Genomic DNA, 26996 nt, shown 5'->3' on the forward strand with positions numbered 1-26996 from the left:
GTGTAAGTGGGAATATGGGACATAATGTATGGACAAAATGGCCCTTTTCTACTGGTATCTTCACCTTCTCTATAAAGTTTCCTGACTTTGTAACATATTTTAGTCATTTGGATTTTTGTTGCAAGTAATTAAAGATGTATTACAATAATGTAAGATATATAGATTGAAATATATATATATATAGAATGATATTCATTATTCAGTGCTATTTATCCAGCTAAGTTTGGACTTAGCCAGACAAACAGTGGGATTTGAAAATTCTGCCATGCTGACCGGCCCCAAAATAGCAAGATAATGTGTTATCTGGCTGGCTTGGAGTGGGATGGGGGCGTATCAGGGTGGAGTTGGTTATCTGACTAAAGTTAAACAAAGTCCAGTTTTCAGCATTATCCATAGCCTGTTAGGTATGGATAACGTTATACATAGCCTGCGTTATACATAGCCTGTTAGCATTAGGACTGCCAAATAGCAGTCCTAAAATTGGCTGGATTAATTTATCCCGCTAACTTTAAATCGTTTGGGAATATCCAGTGATGCAGGCACGTTGCTGAATATCCTGATGAAATTAGCCAGTGGCTGAAAATGGACCCATGGTTGGTGCAACCATTAGGTGGGATTAGGCGGTTGCCTAGGGTGGCATCAGTGGGCAGGGTGCCACCAGGGTACGAGAGGGCGCCATTTTAAAAAAAGCTTCCTCCTTCATTGTTCTTGATGCAAGGTCTGAATTTCTAAATGCTGGTAGTTTTTGTGGTGTTTTAGAATCCAATGCTGTTATATGTGATATTTTTGGTGTTTGTTTCATGTTACTAGTTTAGGTATGTTCTATTGTAAATCGCCTAGGCCACAATTTTGTTGTGTTAAGCGATTAATAATTTGGGGGGGGGGGGGGTGCTGGTGCTACAGACCCTTGCACCAGCCCTGAATGGACCCCCATGCTTTTTTGTACAGGAAATCATTTAAAAACAAGCAAAGGGCTGTAATCTGCTATCTGTCCTTACTTTTCTTCCAGAAGAAAAATCTATCCAGGTTGTTTTAACTCCATCTGCTAGCTGCTGATAACAATTTTATATAAACCCTCCAGACCACTACGTTCCGTAACCAAGAATTTTCTGGAAGTATCAATTGTTAAATTAGCAAAATTAGACATCATGGGAAAACATGCAATCTCCGTTGCTGAACTACGCTTGTGGAACTCCATACCAACGGGCCGATACAGTAAGGTGCTGTAGAAAGAGGTGCGTTAGTGCCCGGCGCACCCACGTTTGCCGCACACACAGTTCGGATCACCTACCACCCGATACCACCCGTAGGAAAAAAATCAGCAGAACCAGGGGTCATGATTTGAAGCTCCAGGGAGGAAGATTCAGAACCAACGTCAGGAAGTATTTCTTCACGGAGAGGGTGGTGGATGCCTGGAATGCCCTTCCAGAGGAAGTGGTGAAGACCATAACTGTGAAGGACTTCAAAGGGGCGTGGGATAAACACTGTGGATCCATAAATTCAAGAGGCTGCCAATGAAGAGTGGGTGACTCGCCAGAATGATGGTTACTGCCTGGAGACAATACCCTTATTCAATAAACATACACATGGTTACTGTGACTCCAACATCACTCTAAGCTTCAACAGCAAGAGGAAATGTGGAAAAAAGGATTCACACTCACAAAGAGGGGAGTAGCTGGCTTGTTACGGTGGTTACTACCCCAAACCAAATAAGCCTGATACTTCACTTTCAATGCATATCCAGCATAGTTCTCTGCTTCAACGGCAGGGCAGAAGAAAAACTGATACTTAACACATCCAGCAGAGCTCTCTGCTTCAACGGCAGGGGAGAAGAAAAAAGGGTTCGCACTCACAAAGCGGGGAGTAGCTGGCTTGTTACGGCGGTTACTACCCCAAACCAAATGTGCCTGATACTTCACTTTCGATGCATATCCAGCATGGCTCTCTGCTTCAACGGCATGGGAAAAGAAAAACTGATACTTCACGCATATCCAGCATAGCTCTCTGCTTCAACGGCAGGGGAAAAGAAAAACTGATACTTCACGCATATCCAGCATAGCTCCCTGCTTCAATGGCAGGGGAAAAGAAAAACTGATACTTCACGCATATCCAGCATAGCTCCCTGCTTCAACGGCAGGGGAGAAGAAAAACAACCAATAAGGGCTGTATAACATAGTCTGGGTAAAACAAATAAGCATGGGTGTAGCTTGCTTATTGCGGCGGCTACTACCCCTAACTAATCAAGCTGGATATTTCACTTGGATGCAGCTCCATCACTGCTCTCTACATTAATGGTGGGGGTGGAAGGGAAATAGAACCAAGAGCTAAGAGAAACAGATAAGTATGAGAGAAAAAATGTGTGAGGCTTGCTGGGCAGACTGGATGGGCCGTTTGGTCTTCTTCTGCCGTCATTTCTATGTTTCTATGTTTCTAAATGGCATGCAAATGCAAGCCGCGTCCAACGCGTGTCCAACGCGCGTCCATGAAGCGCAATCCATTTTACTGTATAGGCGCTATACAGCGCCTATACAGTATCCTGGGTGTGCTGGTACCTGTCATTTCAAATGATGTTTGAAATGACAGGTACCAGGAAGTGGATGGTTCTCCTACAGACCCCGCTGCCTTGAGCGCCCGGCGCCAGCAAGCCCCAGCAGCCGGCGATCGGAGGCAGGGAGCGCAACAAAGCACCCTCCTTCGGACGGACAAGAGAGACGAAATTTCACAGTCCCAAACCAAACCAATCCAAGCCAAGCCAAGCCCCAGCAGAGAGAGACGAAATTTAGCCACCCAGTCCCAAACCAGCCCAATCCACAGAAAAAAAATGCTTCTCGCACTTAGCCGCCCAGTCCCAAACCAAACCAACCCAATCCAAGCCCCAGCAAAGAGAGACGAAATTTCACAGTCCCAAACTTTCCCCCAGCCCCCACTCACCTGCCCTGGCCGCGGCCACGCAAGCCCCCAGCAGCAGCAGTAGAAGGGCGGCGAGAGAGAGCGGCTTCAGCAGCCCCGCCGGCTAAAGTGAATACGTGCACGCCTGTAGGTCCAATATGGGCACTCAAGGCAGCAAAGGCGCATGCGCACACGCCGTGACCGGCTGGACTTCGGAAGTCACGGCGTGTGCGCAAGCTCCTTCGCTGCCTTGAGCGCCCATATTGGACGTACAGGCGTGCACGTATTCACCTTCGCCGGCGGGGCTGCTGAAGCCGCTCTCTCTCGCCGCCCTTCTACTTCTACTGCTGCTGCTGGGGGCTTGCGTGGCCGCGGCCAGGGCAGGTAAGCGGGAGCTGGGGGAAAGTTTGGGACTGTGAAATTTCGTTTTTCTCTGCTGGGGCTTGGATTGGGTTGGTTTGGTTTGGGACTGGGCGGCTAAGTGTGAGAAGCATTTTTTTTTCTGTGGATTGGGTTGGTTTGGGACTGGGCGGCTAAGTTCACCACACTAACGCAAGGGTCAGGGTAGGCGGTAAATTAGTAGGTTAAAGACGCGGCAAGATAGCAGGTTAAAAAGGCGATAGTCGGGGCGCACTTTACTGTATGGGAGGGAATAGCTAATCGGATCGTTTACATACATATACATGCTGCGGGCGATAAGGGATACGCGTCGAGTTAAAGAAGCGGTAAGGATCAGTAAAAACAGATAGTGAATCGTGGGTTAGACTTACGCGGCGAAATTGTGAGTACACAGCGGGTTAGAAACGGGGTAACTGCGGCCGTGCTTTACTGTATCGGCCTGCAAATTATTGTGCATTTCCCCCACCCTGAAATCATTTAAAAAGCTATTGAAACCTTACCTTTATCTCTAGCTTTTAAAAAAGATGCATTGGTTGCATGCAGTGATTTTTTTTACTTTATATAGATATGTATTGTTTTCTGTGTTTTGTTTCTTAACTATTTTTAATTATGTATGTTCCTATGTGAGCTGCTTTGAACCACTCTGAAATATGCAGATTACAAATTCTAAAAAATAAATAGGCAAAAAATTATGATATTTTATCTCCGGCAGCTGCTTCTCTTTTTGTAGCAGCCCACCTAAATTTGAAATCAAATACATGTGCAAGCTACATCAATTTTCAAAGCAAACTTGCACAGGAAAGTTGATTATGAAACTTATCTCGCTAAATCTACCTGCACACAAGTGCACTTGCTAGTTTGTGTGCAGATTTTTTTACTTTTGAAAATGCAAAAGGATCTGTATACATGCAAACCTCTTCACAACCCTATACCTAGAAATGCATCCCTCAGCCCAGGTAAACTTTATGTGCATTTGTGACATACATGCAAAAGTTTAAATGCATATCACTGGACAATTTTGTAAAAGGCCATCTCTACAACTGTTTTAGCTGCAGAAATGCCTTTGAAGATTAACTTCTCTGTGAATAACTGCAGAATATTTAAATTTGCGATAATTGTGAATTAGAATGCTGAAAAAGAAAATCTTTTTTGAAATTATGACAGACTAAAACGATGAGCTATTTTTAGACTTTCATTCTTTAGTGAATGAGGAGATAATTTAAATAGGTGATACTTGGTCTTATCACTTGCTGAATTCTCTCTCACCCTTTTCTGTAACCTGCTGCCTAGAATGGGCGATAGTGCATGCTAGGAAATTTTAAATAAATAAAATAGAGGCCATTGTCTAAAAAATTTTTTATATGAGGTTCCTTTTTCACTTTGTTAATACCAAGTTAGTTTTAAATGTTTTATGTTGTCAGGTTGCTATCCTATTTTGCCACCTGGCTGCTAAAGACTTGTCTAGCTCCTAGATTTCACGGTGTATTCTGACCCTGCCTGTCAGTTCCTGGCTATAGGAGGTTGATGACTTGGCAAGGTCTGTGATCAGGATGTGCCGCTGCAGTTCTCCAGGTTAGAATAGGTTTCCCAGCTGACTTCAGTATCTCATTATAAATTCTGGCCCTGGCTAGGACAATAGGAAGCAACTGAATTATCCCCACAATGATGCGAGGTATTAGTTCCTGCAGAATTTGTTGAACATAACATCTAAAATGTACTGCTAAATCAAAAACCGTTTGCTTTTCACTAGATATGACACAGCTCCTTAGTTTTATCTACGCATCCAATGGAGAGAGAAATGGGATTATGAAAAAACTGGAGAGATTTAAAAACCGGGAACTTGAGGCAAGCAGGCAACAGCATGCTGACTACCCAGTGTAAGTAAATATTGATTAAACACTTAACCAGAATATTTATTTACTAGCAAACAGTGTCCAGCATTGCTCAGGAAGTATGGTCTATGTGTGTGTGTGTTTGTATGTGTACATGGGGGCCTGCACCTGTGTGTGCTTGTGTGTGTAGGAGGGGGCCTGTGTGTAAGTGTGTGCATGCCTATATGTGTGTGTGTGGGTGGGGAGGAGCCTGTTTATATGTGTGTGTATGGGTGGCTTATATGTTTATATGTGGTTTATATGTGTGTATGGGTGGCTGTGCCTGCATGTGTGAGACTGTGTGCAAGCCAATGTGTGAACAAGTGGAAGCCTGTGTGTGCTTTTTTAAGCTTGTGTGTACTTGTGCAAGCTTGTAGGCGCTTCTGCACACTTGCTTGAGCTTGTGTGTGCAGCTGTGTGCACTTGTGTACCTGTCCCTGTGCGTGGAAGCATGAGAGACAGGGCGACTGACATGACCAGTTGACCAACACAAGCCTTTAATATATATAAATATATATATGTAACTGTTTTATATTTCTCAATTTCCCATTTGTCTAATGCAGATTACAAAGCTACATAATAATACATAGAATGAAACAGGATAAAACAAAAAACTAGCACAATAAACAATAAAAGTCTGCAATTGAATTACATCAATATACTTTACAGACCATCACTATCACTCTGTCACCTCCCATCAGGACTTAGTTTGGATAAGCCTGGACAAACAAAATTGCTTTTACTCATTACAGAACTTCAAATAATCACATTCATTATGAATGTCCAAAGTTAAAGAGGTCCATAAAATTACAATGGCAACAGAAAAAGACTTCTCTCTGGTTTCCTGAAAATGATATACATTTATAGGAGAGACAGCAAGCAATTTCTGCAAGGAAGAACATTATGTTCTTAATGGGGCATTTCCAGGTGAATCTATCAGATAAATAATAGGTATCATCATATACTGCCCTATGAACTATAGTAAGCAAGCACCTTAACAGTAACCTTCCAGAAAACTGGCTGCCAGTGCTACACGTTCATAAATGGTGTTATCTTTGTGTTGCAACCGTCCCTTCCCGATGGCTGCACTCCTCTTACCTCTCTGCTTTTGCTCCTCCTCTTGCTGCTAATGAACGCCTGGCTGTCGCGGCGTCTGTCTGCCGTCCTCTCCAGCGTCCCCCAGACAAGCTTGGGTGCTTCCTCCCGCTATGCTCCGTCTGTACCTTAGGGCTGTGCGGCCCTCGCTCTTATTTCCTACTTGGTGCGAACCTCAGGGGCGTCCCCCTGTGATGACGTCACACTGCCTGGATATTTAAAGCCTTCACTGTTTGCTAGCCTTTGAGTTAGCAAGGGGAATTCTACGGATGGGATTCGCTCTCCGTACCCAGCTACTCTGCCTCCAATCTTCATTGGACTCTTAACACTAACCGGGCACCCGCTCCTGGGGGCCTCACTTGCTTTTCAGTTCGCTATCAGGAAACCAGTACTCACTCCTTGAGTGCCCATGTTCCCTGACTCGCTGCCTGCTCCTACCTTCTCTTCTGCCTGGAAGGATTCGCTATCTTCAACACCAGTGAGTACTACCATCTCCACTTCAGAGCTTTCCCTGGAACCAGGTACTCGCTCCTCGAGGGCCTGCCTCCGTTCCAGCCCTGGTGCCATCTCCTATGTGGAACCGCTGTGTGAGTACATCTCCTTTAAGCCTCTCGGCTCTCAGGGATCAGGTACTCGCTCCTCGAGGAGTACCTGCTCTTCCTATCCTGGGGTTCTCCATACTGGGGCTTGTTCATATTCCACTGTACTCATTATTCTCAGTTCTTTCCACTACAGAATTGCTACTGGAGGAGTTGCTGTTCCAGCGCCTGAGGGATACTAGCCCAGTCGGGCTACTTCAACTACTCATCACTGCCACCTCTGGTGGCTACACAACATTGTTTAAATAAAGATCAATCTCTGTGTTTGTGTGTCCTCAGCTGAGCCTGACCTGTGGCCCATCACGGGACTTCTTCCCATGGGCATGGTCAGCTGCCACAGTGTCCAAGGGTCCACACAAACCTCACTAATTGTAACACTTTGTTCCCCATCACAGCCAATAGACAACATACACAGCAGTGTTTTGAACCAACACAAAGGAGATACTTAGGCAGGCCCAAATATATTGTTGCAATAATCTAGGGCACCAAGAACTATTGCTTGTAAAGCTAGTGAAAACCTAAAACTGATCAAATATATTACAAAGGTTTAAGTAGACACAATTTTAAAAAGGCTGTCCTAGCAATCTTTTGCTCTTGAGATTTCAATGTCAACTGAGAATCAATCAGCACACCTAAATTTCTAACTTCTTTTTGTAAGGCATCAGGAAAACCTGCAGGAACAATATCTGATGGAACTAGAGAGGCATAAGTTTCCCCAGACAAAACATCATTATTTTGTTTTGTCACCATTTAATATCAAACCATTCTGTGTCATCCAATCCTTTTATCAGGGTAATAAATTGATAAAAATTCCATATAGGAAATTCACCCACTATAACACTGGGGATAAAAAAACTGCACATCATCGGTGTAAATTTTATATATAAAACATTACCCAGCGATCTTATGTGTACTTTAAAAAGGGCAGTAGGCAGCACTGAACCTTGTGGTACACCCATACCAGTCAGATGAAACACCATCTCACTGTCTTGCAAGGATGATCAGAACCATTGTAAAACAGTTCCAGCCTCTCCTATTTGCTGCATAGCCAAAATTAACTTAGCATGACCAATGGTGTCAAAAGCAGAGGATATATCCTACTGCACAAGGACCCCATACCGAGAGTGTTCCAATTTTAAACGTACATCAAAGAAAGTAACAAAGATTCAGTACCCAGATTCCTCCTGAATCCATAGCGCTCTTTATCCAGTAACTTATGTTCCTCTGAAAAAAATTGTCAAGCTGGACTAATATAATTTTCTAGTATTTTTCTCAATGAACATAAGTTAGAAACAAGGCAGTAATTTAAATAAGAATCAAAGAAGCTGTTGAATCTTTTAAGATAGATCTAACTACCGCTTTCTTTAACACTGGGGGAAGGAATATTCCATTAAGAAAAGATTTACAATTTTTATTAAAACATCCCCCAAGGAAAATAATCATTATTCAGGAATCTCAGTGGACATGGATTCAGGCTACAGGAGGTAGAGTTTACCTTTGAAATTACATCCATTAAACGCCTCCATGTAAGCTTATTAAAAGTGGACCGCTTTATCACCTCATTACTTTAAGAAATACTCAGGATCTCCCCCTCCCCCCCCCCCCCCCCCCAATCCACTTGGGGCTCAAATGACCCCTCTAAATAACCCGCCACTGAAGATCCTCGAAGCTGTGTGATCGTTGAATGCAACGTTGTACTACAGGAGTTTGTATCTTCTGTCTCTGTATACAGCCTCTGATGTATACAGCTTCAACGAGTCCCTTTCATATGAATCTTTTTGTGCATCCCACATACCTTTTTAGACAAGGACATATGATCATATAGACTACATTAGAAGTAGTGCAGCCCATGTGATCTTGTGCCCATATTTAATACCTGTATAATCATCCTTCCATGTCGAGCCAGTATTGGCCTGCTTGTAAAATGAATACCCCTGACATGGCCAATGTCCTAATAAATTAGGTATGCTATTAGCATCTTGCAGATTGTGTGAGGGCATCCAAGAGTGAACCACATAATCCCGTATACTCTTACCACAAGTTTAAGTGACCAATTGTTTATTTGAAAAGACAGGGAGTATCTGCAGAATTGGCCAGTACAGATGGATTATACCGATGCGGACCTTTCAGAAAATTTCAACACACATACTATGGCATTCTGATCATTACTGGCTATGTTATCGAGCAGTAACCACTGTTGCTTGTTTAGCTTTTTTGAAAGCTCACTTAATGATCTTGTACGGATAACCATGGGCTAACAGTTTTCTAAACAGGAATTATGCGTGTAACAGATACTCAGCTCTACTGGAGCATGGTCTTCGAAGATGTAAAAATTAGCCAACAGGTAGGTGACTCTTGAAATAAGGATGAAAACTGTGAAAATGAAGTAATGTGTTCCTATTACTTGGCTGCCTATAGATGGAAGTGCTCAACACGGAACCTACTTTTTAAAATTTTTATATCCAAAAAATTATTAATACAAAATCATATGTCCATTGTGAAATGCAAATGGCTATCCAGAGTGTCTGTTTACCCATTCAACAAAGGACTGTAGACTCATCTCATCTGACTGCCACAGGATAAATATATCATCTATGTATCATACCCATAGGGATATAGATTTCAAAATGGGATCCGCATATAAAAATTGTTCCTCAAATCTGGCCATATATAAATTAGCCAGATCTGGAGTCATTGCGGCACCCATTGCTGTGCCATCTATTTGTTTGTAAAAGATGTCATTGAAACAAAATAGTTCTCACGTAATGCTAGAGTGGCAAGAGTCCTTAGAAAACTAGTTGGAACTCTAAGGAGGCGTGGTCTAGTGTCCAGAGCTTCTTCAATAACTTGGAGTGCCTCTTCCTGAGAAATACTGGTATAAAGTGCTTTAATAAAAATGTTGCTAAGTACATATCTTGTATATCTGTGACAGCGTCAATGATTCTCAACATATGTTTTTTATGTTTGTTATATTAATGAGCAAGGGGGACCAATGGTTGAAGAAATTGATCTACTTATATTGATTAAGGGGCAGATTTTTAGAGGAGCGTGCATGGGGTACATTTGTGCATGCTACCCGGTGCGCACAAATGTACACTCAATTTTATAACATGTGTGTGCTGCCGCGCTCATGTTATAAAATCCAGGGTCGGCGCACGCAAGGGGATGCATACTTGTGCACCTTGCGCACGCCGAGCCCAAGGGGAGCCCCGATGGCTTTCCCCGTTCCCTCCAAGGCCGCTCTGAAATCGGAGCAGCCTTGGAAGGAACTTATTTTTCGGTCATCCCCACCTTCCCCTCCCTTCCCCTATCTAACCCAGCCCTAACTAAATCCACCCCCTACCTTTGTTTCTGAAGTTACGCCTGCCCGAGGTAGGCGAAACTTGTGCACGCCGGCCAGCTGCCGGCGCGCCATCCCCTGGCACAAGCCGCTGTGCCAGAGGACTCTGCCCTGGACTGCCCCTTTTTCGAAGCCCCGGGACATAAGCACGTCCCGGGGCTTGCGCGTGCAGGGGTAGATTTCAGGGGTTACGCGCGTAACCCTTTGAAAATCTACCCCTAAGGTTCCAGAATAGATCCAATGGCAGTGACTATGGGTCTTCCTGGTGGATGTTGCATATTCTTGTGAATTTTTGGTACCATACAGATTGTTGGTATTCTAGGGTGCTTGGTAACTAGAAAGTTCACTGCTTTATGATTCAAAAAGCCTTGTACATGACCTATCTCAACTTCTTCTATAATATGTTGTTGTAACATTGATCCTGGATCTTCAGCCAGGATGGTGTAATTAACTCAATCTGACAGTTGCAAATATACTTCCTTTAAATATTGTGTCTTATTTTGTCCTACATTGACCCTACCTTTGTCTGCTTGCTTTATGACCATTTCAGAATTGCATGCCAAATATTCAGATTTAGAAACATTGTATCAGGGTTTTAACTATTCTCATTCAAGACGGTCTAAATTGTGGAGAACCAAATTCATGAATGTCTTGATATGAGAATCTATAGGGCCAGGCGGCAATCAGGAGATTTAGAACAAACAGAGATGTCCACACCAGTGGGATGTTGTAAAAAAATATAATTAAATTTGTAACTTCTTGAAAAAATGATATAAGTTCAGTCTACACAAAAAAAAATCATAATGTTGGTACAAAACATAAGACAAACCTTTTTCAAGGATACTTACTTGATCTCTACTGAGTTCCACATCCGATATATTGACTACAATTGTTTGCGTGACATCTGGGAGCGAATTTGAGGATGTCTCTCTATCTCAGGTCACTGAACCTCGCGTATTGTGCGATATCATCCCTGGAGGTGCCTGTGTCCTCTGGAATCGCTCCATCATCCACCTAAAATTGGAGTGGAGTGGAGTAGTAGCCTAATGGTCAGAGCAATGGGCCCTGAATCAGGTAAACCAAGGCTCAATTCCCAGTCAGGGACTGCTAAAGACAAGTTACCTCTCCCTCTGGCTAAAATAAATGCAGTAAATAACCTTTTTCTACCCTTAAGAGAAACATGAGGGTAACCTGTATGGAGCGGCAGTTACTACCCTTGAGTTTATGGATCTTATCCTGTCTTAAGCTATTTCTAAATTGATCAATAAGCTGATTATACTTATGTAGCTTCTGTTCATATGTGAACAGGTTTTTATGACTCTGTAAGAATTGTTTAGCTTCTTCTGAAAGATTTTTCATAGTTTCTACCAGCAATAACATGATATATAGTGAACATTTATCTAAAATAGATATCCACATCTGGATGAGCATTTCATAATCAGCAAAAATAGATGGTTCTAAATTAATACATAGACCACGTGGGATCATTTCACCTTTAATATATTATAGTATTGTGGCTATGTGTAATTCTGAATGGGCCTGATGTTTCTGTAGGGCTAATAAATTCACCCAAATTGTGGCTTCCGCGGAATCTGATAAATCATCCAATAGTAATTGTCCTTGCAAAGCTTGAGCATGTGTTGTTCGGAATGACTGAAGACATTAGACCACATATTGTGAGAGCAGGAACTGTCAAACTAATAAGTAATGGAAGGAAGTGCTACTGCAGTATGTCAAAAAAACACTCCTCACTTCCATGACAATAATGTTGAGGTCCGGTGGATTTTTAAAATCAGAATACAAAATAGTCCTCCTTAGCCCCTTAAATGTTTTTCTTAGACATATTTTACTTCATCTAGATGCTAGATGCAATGATTTAGATTGCCTAAACGTCAATGAGGAAAACGTCATTCAAGACAAATTATTGATTACTTCAACTGAGAGAATACCAATCAATTTCATTGTTAAATCCATATGGGTGTTCTATACTGTACTGTGTTCTTTGTAGTTTAAGACACACATTTGAACACTTAGTCATCCCCTTAACCACTGAAAACAATTCCAAAGGACAATTCAGGGAATTGTTAATTAAGGCTGAGAAACAGACCTTTCTAGTAGCATATATGTCATGGTCAGGCAAGCTGGATTATGTTATTCCCCCAGCAGTAGTACAGGACTTCAGGATAGAGCAGGACAAGGTCTTCCACCTGTCCTGCCCCTCCCCCTTGGGTTGAGCCTGCAGGTTCTTGGGGCCAGAAGGATTTTCCTGGCATGGTATATGATAGTGGTCAGCCAGGATAGGAACTGGAGATAAGGTTGGAATGGAAGGCAGAGCTGGAACTGAAGACTAGGCTTGGAACTGGAGACAGCAGGAATTGATGTCGGGGGCTGGGGCTGGAGACATGGGCTGGAACAAGAGACAAAGCCTGGAACAAGACAGGGCAAGGCAATAGTGCGAGGCAAGGGCTGGAACTGAAGGTCTTCAGGGCGCATCGGGCAGGACAAGATAAGGGCTGGATAAGACCAGGACTGAACAAGACAAGGACTGAAAAAGACTAGACTAGATCTGGACAGGACAGTATTGGAATGAGACAGGACACAGAAACAGGGCAAAGAAAATATAAACATACAAAACACAATGGGCTAGATTTTAAAAGCCCTGCACGCGTAAATCCTGCTGGATTTATGCGCGCAGGGCACTCGCGCGCCTGCGCGCCTATTTTGCATAGGCTGCCGGCGCGTGTAAAGCCCTGGGATGCGCGTAAGTCCCAGGGCTTCGTAAAAGGGGCGGGTCCGGGGGCATGGCGACGGTTCGGGGGCGGGCCGGGAGGGCGGTCCCGAGTCCCCCAGCACTGCGGCCTGTGCCGGGGGATGCCAAGGCGGCACGGGCAAGTTACGCCTGCTTCAAGCAGGCGTAACTTGCACAACAAAAGGTAGGGGGGGGGGGGATTTAGGTAGAGCTGGGGGGTGGGGTAGATAGGGGAACATTAACAACATTTTTTAGTTTTAATCAATATCTTAGATCTTAGTGATATTTAAAAAGGGTTTTTATTTTTTATAAAGATTTTTTAATATTTATAAGATCTTAATGATGTTGTTAATTTTTGTATCTGTTGTTTGTAAGAAGATAGATATTGATGTTAACTTTGTATGATTGACTTTTGTTTGGTTTGCTTGTAGCCCCTGAGGCAGCGGCTTTTGAGCTGCGAAACTCGGCCTGAGTCGGGCATTTTATGAACATGTCTCTGTTTTAATAAACATTGACAAAGATCAAGGCATCTATTTTTGTGTTTTCCTGACGGCTATTATAGATCGCCTACCTCTTTGTTTTCTAAGTGCCAAACTTAGCCACACAAACGCATTGAATATGAATCTCATTGTTAAGAGAGTTTTTAGAGCTTTTTTTTCCCCATTGTTTGTTTTATGGTATATATTTTTAAGTATGATTTTATTCCATTATTAAAATATTTTCTTGTCATTGTTTATTTACCCCCTTTGTGTTACTTTTATGTTTTTGTTTCCACCACACCTCTCTGATATATCTTATGTTCTGACCATGACTGTCTCCATCTCAAGGGATGTGTACGCTGCCTCTGCAACATCCTCAGTCAATCCATGGAGCAGAAGATATGACTCAGGGATCGAACTGGTGTACCTTCTAAATAGCGTTGCACTGTACTTCCACCTGAGCCTCTGAGCCAGCTCCAGATATTTTATTTTTAAATGAAAATGTTTAAAATTAAAAGATTTTCAATTAGAATAGTATTTTTTGTGCATATTAACAAATATAATATTTATTTATTTATTTTTTTAATCTGTTTTATTTGAGCCAACAGACAATCAAAACATCAGTAGACATATTAATCAACAACAGTCAAAGAGCTGAACAGAAAGAAAACACTATCCCTTGAGTGAACAAACTTAGGCTCAAATATTTGTTTATGGCAATTTCAATTTCCTCAGGCACTCACAGTACAAGCATACCTCCGTTACTCATACACACAATCATTCATGCAAACGATGAATCGGGCATGTTACAGATTCTAAAGAGCTATGCTGCAGAATTTTCTTGCCATGCTATAGAATCTATATATGATACTTGACTACATATATTATAGATTTACATATAATAAAATATCTTAACAGTTAAATAGCATTCATGCAAAATTATGTTTTTTTTGTTTTAAATTTTATTGAGCTTTTCTTTCTCTTTTTTTATGTGTTTTACTGTATGTATTAAAAGGGCAATTTTCAGTCATTTACTTGGATAAGTAGAAATTTACCCCAGAAATTTGCTATCTGAAATTTGTCCTCCCAATCTGCTTAAAGGAATGTGGATCAACACAGACACCTTTTGAGGCATGTATGGGGGTGTGTTCAGGTTGGGGGAGGAGAGTATGTGCAGAGATTTCATTTTTATCTCTGCACACTTACTTTTATAGCAAAATTGTATCTGTACAAAAAGCAGATGCAAATGTCTGTGGGTACTTTGTACATATGGCAAGATTTCAAGTGAAAGTTTCTACATACTGTTGTGGGAGATGTGGGTAGCGATCCCATCTCGTGAGTTTTTGTGTGCCCTGGGCCCCGATACAGTCGCAGAGGAGCTCTGGAAGCACCGAGGCAGGTGAGGTGACCCAGCATGGGCTGAAGATGGAAGGATGATGACCTCGACCACAGCCACACCTGTACACAGCAAAGAGAGACCCAAACAACACATGTTGGTCTCATGCGTGGTCCTCTGACTATTCCAAGCCCTTTCGGACCTGCCCCACAGAGCAGCAACTGTGACAGGGTGGATAGTGGTCAGCGGATGAGGACATCAAAAGACGAAGGCTTGAAGTGAGACAAGACTCAGGATACGTGAAGTGGAACATCACTCTGGATACAAGACTTCGAAACATGAAGAGATTAAATCTCGATATGTGAGTGAAGAGGAACTCTGGTCACGTATATAAAGAAACTCTGGAAGGCCATGAGTTGCTTGAAGATAACTGAGTCGGTACTGGACATCAAGCGCCCTACACAACCTAGCCGGACTGGTCTCGGACCATGCAGGCACACCCTACACAGCCGGGGTAGGCTGGTCGTGGACCACGCTAGTGGTTCCCCACACAAGTTGACAGAGCTGAGTCAGTACTGCACATCATGCGCCCATATACTCAGCCAATGAAGACAGGTCACGGACCACGCTGGTGGTACCCCACACAGGGAGAAAAGGAGATGAAGTGAAGACTCTGATGAAACCTGTTCCAAAATGCACCCTGCACAGTTGATAAAGGCCAGGCAGGGCCAGGCCGGAACGGATCGGATAATAGAGTTCATTCATGAAGAGGAGGCAGGGTGCAGACTCCAAGGATCCAGACAAGATTTAGGACTCGAGGGGATGCCTTTACGACGAAGGTTAAAATAAGAAGATGGAACCTTATGGAGACTTGCGCTGCCAGGACGAAGATCAACCGGATAAAGAAGACATCAAGATGAGACATCTGGAGACCTTGAAAGATGAAGAAATGGCGTGAGGACATCATGAAGACACAGGATCCTACATAAAATGATGTGCCTTGAGAAGCAGAGGATGAGAAGTCCTAAGGAGGACTGGCTACTTGCGAAGGCAAAGAAGGAATGAAGCAGGACATTTATATAGGCAGAAGAGGCGACTCCCTCGATGACATCACTGGTGGACCTCCTCCCTCGCTGTTCCTTTTAAAATGGAAAGAAGAGCCGGCCTCGCCCCCTAGGAGCAAGCAGAAAGCAGTACAGGACCCTGGACAGCGGCCCTGCTGTGACGCTGAAGGCTGCAGAAGGAGAAGCAGGCCTCAGGGCAGGCCCCGGATGGATGGCGGCTTCCCTGCCGCGAAGGATGGACCAAAGGCAGCTTCCTGAGGGCCCCCAGAGGGCCCAAGGTAAGATGGTGGTTTCCGGCCCACATGGGAAGCTATAGGTGTTGCAGCTTGGCTCCAGCCACAAACAAAGAACAAGGGCAGCTTCCGGGCTGCAGAGGCTGCAGTAACGCGGCTCCTGCATCGGCGGCTCTGAACAGCGAGGGTGGAAACAGAAGAGAGGAAAAGGGGAGAAAAAAAGGTGAAGATACTGCCCAAACAAGGCAGAGTCCACAGGACTTTGACCCAGTGCAGACAGTTTGAAAATTGCCTCCCACATGTTTTCACATTAACGTCCACTTTTATGTTTATGAGCAAATGTGGGAAAACCTTCTATTGCCTGTTTTTGGTTACTGTTCTTCAGAACATTTTCTGACAGATATGTGAATTTAGTTAGGAAGTAGGCAGTGTTGTCCCCTTTTGCATAGGACAACTTCAGAAGAAACTTCAAGTTCTTCGATTCCCAGATGTTGCATGTTTATGGACAGATGTATTAAGCATATTCTTCCATAAATACAAATGGAGAGGTCCCATGGTTCAGGATGCAGCACAGGGGATGCAGGTTCAGATTTTCTGTCTAGCAAGGGCAGTTGTTCTTGGACACTCTGATGAGGAAATAACTTGCTTAGGCCTAGGAAATGTTAATCCTGTTTCTTAAATAAACAGTTCAGGCAGTCTTTTAAACTTAAGCAAAATGCTTTATTAGCAAGAGATGTAAGAAAGCACTACAGAATGTTATATAAAAACTAAATAAAATCAATCAGGCAAATAAAGCACAATCAGGCCTATCCTGTAACGTGCGGCCGCGTTTACCCTGCTCCTAAGCCGCTTTTAACTCACGTTCCGGCCGCGTTAGCCCTTCCTGCGATCCCGAATCCCCTTTAACCTACTCCTACCGCGTCCTAAATTCCCCGGGTAACCCCTTCCGCCCGCGGCATGTATATTGCATGCAAACGAGCGAATTAGCTCGATATTGCATGCAAACGAGCCAATTAGCTATTCCCCTAGCATCCCGTAACCCGCGCCCCGACTAACGCTACCTTTCCCTGCCGTTTTGTCGCGCGTTTAACCTGCAAACTTACCGCCTACCCTGACCCAGGCGGTAGAGGCATGGGTAAGAGTAGGTGGCAAGCTTTCCCCCAGCCCCCGCTCACCTGCCCCGGCTGCGATCATGGGTGCCGGTCTCTGTGGCAGCCCCAGTCCTCTCCCCTCCTCCCGAAGCCAAAAAAAAAAAAAGCTTTTTTTTTTTTTTTGGCTTCGGGAGAGGACTGGGGCTGCCACGGAGACCGCTTTCCCCCGTGCAAGTAAGTTGTTTCGCCGCTTGTCTCTTCTCCCCCCTCCCGGAGCAGGGCGCGAAAAGCTGCCTTGCTCCGGGGGGAGGGGGGGGGGGGAGAGATGACAGCGGCGAATCCAAAAAATAAGCGAAAAAAACTTAAAAGCTAAAAGTAAGTTGCTTCGCCACTGTCATCTCTTCTCCCCCCCCCCCCCCCCCCTCCCGGAGCAGGGCGCGAAAGCAGCCTTGCTCCGGGAGGGGGGAGAAGAGGTGACAGCGGCGAAGCAAAAAAAAAAAGGGGAGCAAATTTTGTTTTTTTTCAAAAGCGACTTACTTTTGGGATCTGTCAAGATCCCAAAAGTAAGTCGCTTTTGGACGCCGGCAAAACGTATCTTTTTTGCAGCCATCAGCCATCAGCAGGAACACGATCTGGCTCCCTCAGCTCCTCCCGACAAGATGGCCGCCTGCACGGGGAAAGCGTGCAATTGGCCGCTGAAGACGTGACGTCACGACATCACGTATTGAGCGGCCATTTGCACGCTTTCCCCGTGCAGGCGGCCATCTTGTCGGGAGGAGCTAAGGGAGCCAGATCGTGTTCCTGCTGATGGCTGATGGCTGCAAAAAAGATACGTTTTGCCGGCGTCCAAAAGTGACTTACTTTTGGGATCTTGACAGATCCCAAAAGTAAGTCGCTTTTGAAAAAAAACAAAATTTGTTCCCCTTTTTTTTTTTGCTTCGCCGCTGTCACCTCTTCTCCCCCCTCCCGGAGCAGGGCGCGAAAGCAGCCTTGCTCCGGGAGGAGGGAGAACAGACTGACAGCGGTCAGGTTGGGTCCGGTCGGGTCCGGGCTGGGGGTTCGGGTCGGGTCCGGGCTGGGGGAAAGCTTCGCCGCTGTCATCTCTCTCCCCTCCTCCCGAAGCAGGCCTTGCTCCGGGAGGGGGGGAGAAGCGCTGTCGGGTCAGATCAGATGGAAAAGTAAGTTGCTTCGCCACTGTCATCTCTCTCTCCACCTCCCGGAGCAAGGAGGAGAGGAGAGAGATGACAGCGGCGAAGCAACTTATTTTTGCATCCGATCGGACCAGACTTCCTGGTATCTGTCATTTCAAATGACATTTGAAATGACAGATACCAGCGTGGCGTGAAGCCTTAGGCCCGCGCACCCAGGATCCTGTATAGGCGCTCTATCCAGTATCCTGGGTTGCGCGGGCCTAAGGCTTTTCGGACGCGGCTTACATTTACATATAATTAGGCTTCAGGATCGAGCGGTAGGTGAGCTGCACTGTGCGGGCGGTAACCGCGGGTGCCGTAGGCACTAACGCAGCTCTTCCTACCGCTCGGTACTGGATAGGCCTGAATAAGATTCTGTAGTGACTAATATCCAATCTGCCATGCTGTCCAGCCAAAAAGTTAGCAGACGTGAATACCAGACAAATGATTCCTGTTCCAGCCACAGTTTTTTATATCTGTTCCCATCTCTATTACATTCCTGCATCCTTATATGGTTCCTCTTCTTAATGTGTATTCTCTTCCTGCATCCTGAGAGCACATCCATCACAGTGCTTGATATCTGTGTGCTACTTGGTGTAATTTAGGAAGTCTTTTGTTTGTCAATGATAAGAAGACTTCTGTGATTTTTAGGGCTAGAGGTTTACAGTTTGTTAGTGTTTCCTCATTATAGTCTGAGGATCAATATACAACTTATTATTCCTCAGAAGGTTGGGGGGTGGGGAGATGTCAGCCACTATAGTAGCAGAGGAGCAGGCACCCCTCCAGCCCTAGAGTTGTCAAGGAATATCTGGCTGCCTGGGCAAAACTGAGGAATGGGTGGGATGGGGGCTAATAGAGACCACTAAGGATAATCAAGGAAAGACCTAAAAACAAAAATATTCTATGGGAAAAACTCCTTCGCCCATCTGAATCATAGTATAATGCTTCCAAAAGAGGTAAATTCCAGGAGAAAATGTTGGAAAAGCAGAAAGGTCAGAAAATTACAGCCTTCAAGCTGTGTAATTTGCAACATTCTTACGCATTCTTTTTCTAATCCCTATTCCTGGTCAAGGAATAGGATGAGAAAGGAAAGCCAAACTAAGTTGTCCTATCCTGAACCAAGATGATGAGTGAGGCTGTTAAATATGTACGGCATGGAATATTTAGCCAGGTCAACCAACAGACTGACCACACTACATCCCATGATTTGCCTTGTATTTTTCTTTCTAAGACAATGTGAATAAATCAACGATTATTATTCCAGGTTTACCATTTCGGCCTGGCTGTATTTACACCATTATTGCAAAAGCCCACTCTGTGGAATTGTACACCACATTGATCCAAGCAACAATTATGCAACGCCTCTGCTGTTTCTTACGCAGGAAGGTAAGTTCAGCAGGTGATATCACCAAAGCTAACATCTGAGCTTTACTTGTGTGTCTGCATCAATAGCATGGGATCTGTTTAATGTTTGGGTACTTGCCAGGTACTTGTAAACTGGATTAGCCACTGTTGAAATCAGGATGCAGGGCTTGATGGATCCTTGGTCTGACCCAGTAAGGCAACTGTTTATGTTCTTAGGAGAAGGGTGTTTTTTTCCCATTCCTGCTCTGGGTCTAATAGCAAGAATATTCCTCATGACACTTTTGTTCCTCAGAAATTTAAAGTGTAGAAAATATCTAACTGCAAAATAATATTTTACTCCTGGAGTAATAGCATGACAATAGACTTCTAAAGCGCCTAATATAATTAATTAAATAATTAAATGTAACAATCTGTTTTAATCAAAATAACTTTTCAGAATTTGAGCTGGGCTTTGGTTACTGACTGACGAAGTTTCGTTTTCATTTTTGTCCAAATGGGATCAAATTTGAGTAGCTCAGATAGCTGCACTTTTTAACATGTGTGCTGTATTTTGAAAATTAAACATATGTGAACTGTTTTCCTCTTCTGACCTGGGGATGCCTCCTTGCAATCCAGCTCACAGCGTGCATGGCATGGCAGCCCACACATGTTCAGCATGGATTTACTCATGTAAATCTCTATTTACCCAGGTGAATGGCTTTGACATTTTCTCTTAGTATGGATAGTTTCCATCATATCCTCTTGTTTTCTTTGTGTCTCACACTCCCCTTGTTAATATTCTCTTAATGTCATTCTAAGATAGGAATGTACATAATAGATCTTCAAAAATGTCTATGGAACATTCCTCAGATCTTTTCCATTGGTGGACTGTTCCACAGCATGAGCCTTTGGTCAGCAAAAATCACAATCCCTTGAGTGCATTAAAAGTATTCATGGTCAGTTTTACTCTATACTGTTGGCTTCTCTTTGTATGACAGTTTCAGACTTTCTTAAAACTGCTTTTTTGATTTTATAGGCTTAGGGGTAGATTTTAAAACGTTGCGCACGCACATGGACGCCCGATTTTATAACATTCACGCGCAGGTGTGCGCATGTTATAAAATCGGAGGTCGGCGCGCGCAAGGGGGTGCACAATTGTGCAACTTGCGTGCGCCAGCGGCCTTCCCCCGTTCCCTCAGAGGGAACTTCCCAACCCCCTAACCTAACCTCTCCCTGACCTTTATTTTACCTGTTGCACCTGCCTCCATGCAGGTGCAAGTTGCGCAGGCCGGCAGCCTGTCGGCATGCGATCCTCCGACACAGTGGCAAATGGTCACTGTGCCGGAGGCCTCTGCCCTCTGGCCCCGCCCCTCCCCGCCCTTTTTTTGAAGCCCCGGGGCTTTACAAGTTTCACCGGGCCTTTCTAAAATAGGTCCGGCGGGCGTAACCCTATCTATGAGCATAAATCCAATGGATTTACGCGCGTAGGCTTTTTAAAATCTACTCCTCGGTCATTCACATTTCTTCATACTATTCTAAAATGTAATATAAAATGTAACTAAATTGCTCAACAATCTTTTAGTATTAGATGAGCTGAAATTCTTCCCTTATTCTTACATCGTTTAGTATCATCCTGCTGTAAACAGGGAATACGTTAACTTTCCTATTGAATAATGCTTGCTCTTCATTTTGATAATGAAACAACAGCACAAAAAGACCTTTCTTGTTTATTAAATACAGTACTGCAAAGATGGCGAGTTCCCCTGAAGCAGAGAGTTGTTAGGGCAACTGGTTGAATTTCTCATCTGCAATAAAAACTAAGTAGCAACAAATGAGTTGAGATAAAGAAAATATTTTATTTGCAATTGAAAAATTTATAAAAAAAATATTGGCCTTTAAGAGACACAGCTCCAGTGATGATAGTGTTTCCCCACAATGGTTCCGGCTGTTGAAGTGTAATTATTTGAGGAACTGTGTTTAATAAACAAGAAAGGTCTATTTGTGCTATTGTTTCATTGTCAGTTGTGGAAGTTACAGTTTTTCCTTTGTGTGGTATGGGAATAGTTAATGCACTTCATTTTAGACACCTGAGATTGTTTATTTTTCTATATAGTTTAGCTAATATCAAATTGTGCTAATGCACATTAACACATGTTAATATGCATTAATAAATAGGCTCCATTGAGATTAATAGGTATTTACTAACAATGCAAACTTGAGCAATTTGATACATAGTTCCCATAATTCATAGCAAAAATTGGAATATCTCATAGTGCTGTACTGTGGGAGTCATAAAATATTCCCTATTAGTATTACACCATAATGTTATACGGGACAGTATTATAGTAAATGCCATTTTTTATTACAACTGAGTCTTAAAACGCATTGTAGTCACTTTGTGTGCACTTGTATGTTAATTTCTCTGCACTTGTATATTTTATTGATTTTTACTGTTCATTTCTGCCTCCCCCTCAGGGCATGCTCATATTCAGATGCAGTTGGTCAATGGGACTGATGTTGCTGTGAAAACCCTCGTCAAGCTTCCTCAGAAATGCTGGTTTCGACTAGACCTTGCTTTCAGTGGAAGACAGGTATACAGATACTGCAAAATATGTCTAGTACTGCCAAAACCCACAACTAACTCCTGTCACTAGGGATACTTTGGCCATTCTGGTTTTTCATCTCCCAGATCCATGTATTTTTGTATTGGCAAAGCAGGATGCTGAATCCCAGATTGTTGTGAGATAGACATACAAAAACCAGGACTGGTTTAACGTGATAGGCTGGAGTATAATGAGGATTCAGTGTTACTGCATGATCCAAATCAGTCCTGATGGGAAGATCCAGTTTCTGTTTTCTTGAACCCCCATTCCAATACATTCTTGCTAAAAGGATTTTTAATCGATGAGCAGGCTGAATTAGCTATTGTATGTGAATGACGTCATCCGAAAGCAGCAAATGGACTCATCTCTCCAAGATGATAGAACTTTGAGCTTTACCGAGCATGTATAGGATTTGCCTCATGATTCTCTTCAAAACGCACAGCATGTACGTGAACACTGTCACTCTGATATTTTTTCTGTAAAAATCCTTAAAACATTTTCAATTTGATATTTTTTCTTCAGTCATTTTCTTATAAAGTTGCCTCACTGCCTCTGCAGCCCCAAAACAGCACTTTTCAGTACTACCAGAAAATAAAAAAAACCCTTCATAACGGCGAAGCATGGCCTTCTCTTCCACTATGTCTGACCAAGAAAAGAAATCAATTACGAAGAGTCGTTTCAAAAGTTTTATCTGTGGAGAGATAATGGCCCTTATCAATGGCCATGAATCATGTTATCAATGCCTCAGTTCATAACATGATCAGAAGAACTGCTATGCCTATGGATGGATGTCTCTACGCTTGCCGAGTTCGAGTTCCCTCATATTGAGGAATTGTGTAAATCTCTCTAGAGTCTCAGTAGGTCCTCATCATGTAGAGCAGCCTTGTCTGCCTCACCAGGAAAAGAGTTAAGCAGGAGCTCCTCAAACTCTCCCCCGTCCACTCAGGCCAAAGCCGTAAGGTCAAGTTTCATCAGCCATCCTGTCTCAAAAACATAGCCATATCAATCACTGGAGCCATTGCAGCATGCGTCAAAGAAGCACAAACATTCTAAGCATAGTGATTTGTCACTGGTGCTAGCAGCTATCATTGGCACCATCGACACTAACAGCACCAATGATGAACAGCTTACTGACTTGCCTGATACAACATCCACGTGTGCCAGCAATGCATGACATATTGAGGAGCTTGATGCAGAATGCACAGAAGTGCTTGATGTGCAACTTACTGATGCACTCAATACTCATATCTCTGATGCACGACACACTCATGCAAAGCACACTGATGCACTTAAAATGTGACACACTGATGCATTCAACGCATGATGCACTAATGCATTTGATGCTTGATGCTCCAATGTGCTGGAGCATGCAGCCTCGATGCATATCATTGAGGTCACAGTGTTCAGGGTTCTTCATCATATGAACCATATTGCACAGTGTACTGACCCACAGCGCAGCTCTGATGCAGCCAATGCAGAATTGTCAAATCTTGCCAGATTCCTTGATGTGCATCTCAAAAGTCTCGTTGAAGTATACAAAGCATCCATTGTAACCAAACACTTTACACCATTGAATCCATCGATGCATCTACTTCAGACTTGGATTTATGAAACTGCTTTGCCAACACAGCTCTACACATCCCATCCTAGATCTACAGGAGAAGGAGGCAGATTGCCCCTGCCAGTGCCAGGGCACTCATCCCACCTAGACTTGTGGCAGAAGGACCACTTGGAGATAGTATAACCAGTGACTTTCTTAGCTTATTGCTAACAGGCCACCCATTCTCATGCAAGAATCTATCCTATTCTCAGAAGAGAATGTCCCATCACCTACACCAGGCCAGAGGGCACATTAGTCTCATGACCAAATCGCAGACTTAGTATGGAGTTTCTTTACCTCTCTGACCAAGGAGACAGAAGGCACTTTCCAATCTCTTTTCTACAGTTGCTATGGCTATAACACTGACAGGAGTCCTGATATCACCTATTGGGTGAACTCATCATCAGAACCCTTGCTCAGGGATTCTTTACTGTCCATCGCATGGGATTCTAGCACATCAGAGGTATGTCAGACCAGGCCGCTACTCCTCTGAGAAAACTGGAAGCCCTTACTAGTTTGCTCTCATCGTCACTGGAATCCTGGGTAAGCAACCTAATACTTTTTAGGGTCGGATGAAAACTCTATCTGCAAACCCTCTGACTCTCTTCTGGATCCTCTGGACCAAACCTCACAACCAGAGGATCTTATCTTTTTCAGGTCTGTGGAAAAGATGGCTACAATGCTGGGTATCTGTGACAGCAATGACAAAGACCCCTCCTCTGAACTCTTGGGCTTCTTCAAATATTGGACACGCCAGCCAAACTTGCCGCATTTCCAGTTGACAGCATCCTCAATGTTCTACAGATGAGAATGTGGGAAATGCACATTTCAGTTACCCGAACAGCTAAAGAGTTGGACCTCAAATTCAGAGTCTAACACTCATCGGGCATTGGTGTAATCCAGCTGCCTCACCAGTCCAAGATGGTGCAATCCTCAATGAAAAAAGCAAAGAAGACACACATTCCCCCAAATTCTACTCCAGGAAAAGACCACAAAGTTATAGATAACTTTGGTAAGACATTTTTCAAAGTTTTATGCTATCTGCTCACGGTACTATCCACTAATTCTACACGGTGAAGTATATTCATGACTGCATTCAAAAGTTTAAACTTTTCTTACCTGCCTCAGAGCAAGGCAATTACTATCCACATCCATTCCTAGATGTGGAAGAGGGCATCTGCCATCTACTTTGATCAGTATACAAATACTTTGATTCCATTTCACGTATCTCCTCCGCCTCTATTGGGGATAAATGTATGGCATGGCTTTAAACAAGTAACATCAGGGAGAGCGTCTATGAAAAACTTACAGACCTCCCCTGCTTAGGGGACAGTCTTTTTGGTAAAAAGCTCCAGGAGATGATCGCTCAGATAAAGGACCAGAATATGGCAGTGCAGTTGCGCTCAATGGCTTCTGAGCAATCCTCCACAGTGTGACATCACTTCCAACCATACAAATGACCATACTTCTAGAGGAATCCTTACTGGTTTTTTAAACAATACTGTCTTGTATCCCTTCTGTTCCGGCATAAACAGCCACTTCTGGCCAGGCCTTGGCAAAGAGAATGTGACAAGCAAAAACTTCACAACAGGCCCAGTCCAAACTGGGGCCTATTTTTGACCCCCCAAACAATCCATTTCTGACTCTCCCAGTAGAAGGAAGAATCCAATATTTTGTGGAAGAGTGGCATCAGATCACCAAGGACAATCTGGTTCCTCCAAATTGTGCAGTCTGGGTACCAGTTACATTTCTCCCAGCTTCCATTCCTCCCACAATATTCAGCATTCCATCTGGATCCATCTAATTTATTGCAGGTCCAACTGGAAGTCCAATCACTTCAACAACGAGCAATAGATCCAATCCCAACCTCTCAGCATGCACTCGATTTCTATTCCAGTTACTTCCTTGTTCCTAAGAAAATGGGGTGACTGCAGCAGATTCTCGACTTGAGATACCTGAACAAACATATGCTCTGAGAGAAATTAAAAAAGAACTCACTCAGCATGATCCTGCTTTATATACAAAAGGACAAGTGGATATGTGCCTTAGATCTTAAGGAAGCATTCATTCACATACCTCTGTTTCCAGGTGGATACTTCCCAGCACCAATACAGAGAACTCCCATTTGGCTTCTCATCAGCCCCAGTGGTCTTTATGAAATGTCTCACAGTAGTGGCAGCTCATTTCTGTCACCATGGAATAGAAGTCTTCCCATACCTGGATGATTGGCTTATCACAGCAAACTCAAGGGACAAAGTATTCCGCTATCTGAGCTCAACCATAGCTCTTCTATAACACACATAGGGACTGATTTTAAAAGCATTTACATGCTTAAAACAGGCTTTTACATGTGTAAATGCACTTTACCCGTGCGGTGGGCTTTTGAAAATTGCTAAATATATGCCATTCAATTGTCCATAGGATATTCACATGTAAGTCACATTATGCACGTAAATGGCTTTTTAAAATTGTTACGCTATACATCTACACGTGTAACTCCTTTCAAAATTACCTCTTTAGGTTTTCTGATCAGTTTTGAGAAATCGAGCATGGAGCTCACTCAGAGTCAAATTCATTGGGGTATGGATAAACTCGACACAGGAAAAAAAGTTCCTACCAAGCGAACACCATGATATCATTCATTCGCAACCTCCTCTCTTCTCCACGTTTGTCCGCCAGAGGGCTCCTAGTAGTCCTTGGACACATGGCAGCGGCCATTCATGTGGTTCCATTGACCTGTTTTTTACGTCTACTACCTCCTATGGGACCTGCGTACCCAGTAGAATCAACATACTCTACTGTTGTCATCTCAATTGCAAATCACAGCACCTATGAAATGGGAGCTATGGTGGTGGCTATACATGGGTAGAACTGGTATAGCGCTAGAAAATCACAGATCCTTGTAGTGACTTAATCAAAGAAATGAGGACTTAAAGCACGTGTTTACATCTTTTATTCAGGAATACATAGAGCGAGCTTTTGGTCCCCCCCGATACGGACCGTGTTTCACCACATGGTTAGTCACCACTAGTTATACTGCTCGTCTTCTCCATCTCCTGTTGGCGATGACTACACCTGCCATGTCTCAAGGAAGGAGCCCCTCTTTATTCGCTC

The 26996-nt window shown here is 43.6% G+C and overlaps 1 protein-coding gene across 1 annotated transcript in view; it reads left to right on the top strand.

Moving 5' to 3' along the window:
• The window catches only part of SEL1L3 (SEL1L family member 3), a 185227-nt gene that overhangs the window by 32700 nt on the left and 125531 nt on the right, over positions 1-26996 (top strand). Inside the window, 3 exon segments of the mRNA XM_029589818.1 lie at positions 5039-5165; positions 19600-19721; positions 22155-22270. Of these exon segments, the coding sequence (XP_029445678.1) occupies positions 5039-5165; positions 19600-19721; positions 22155-22270 (365 nt within the window).

Source organism: Rhinatrema bivittatum, chromosome 1 (genome assembly GCF_901001135.1).
Source record: "Rhinatrema bivittatum chromosome 1, aRhiBiv1.1, whole genome shotgun sequence".
NCBI lineage: Eukaryota > Metazoa > Chordata > Amphibia > Gymnophiona > Rhinatrematidae > Rhinatrema > Rhinatrema bivittatum.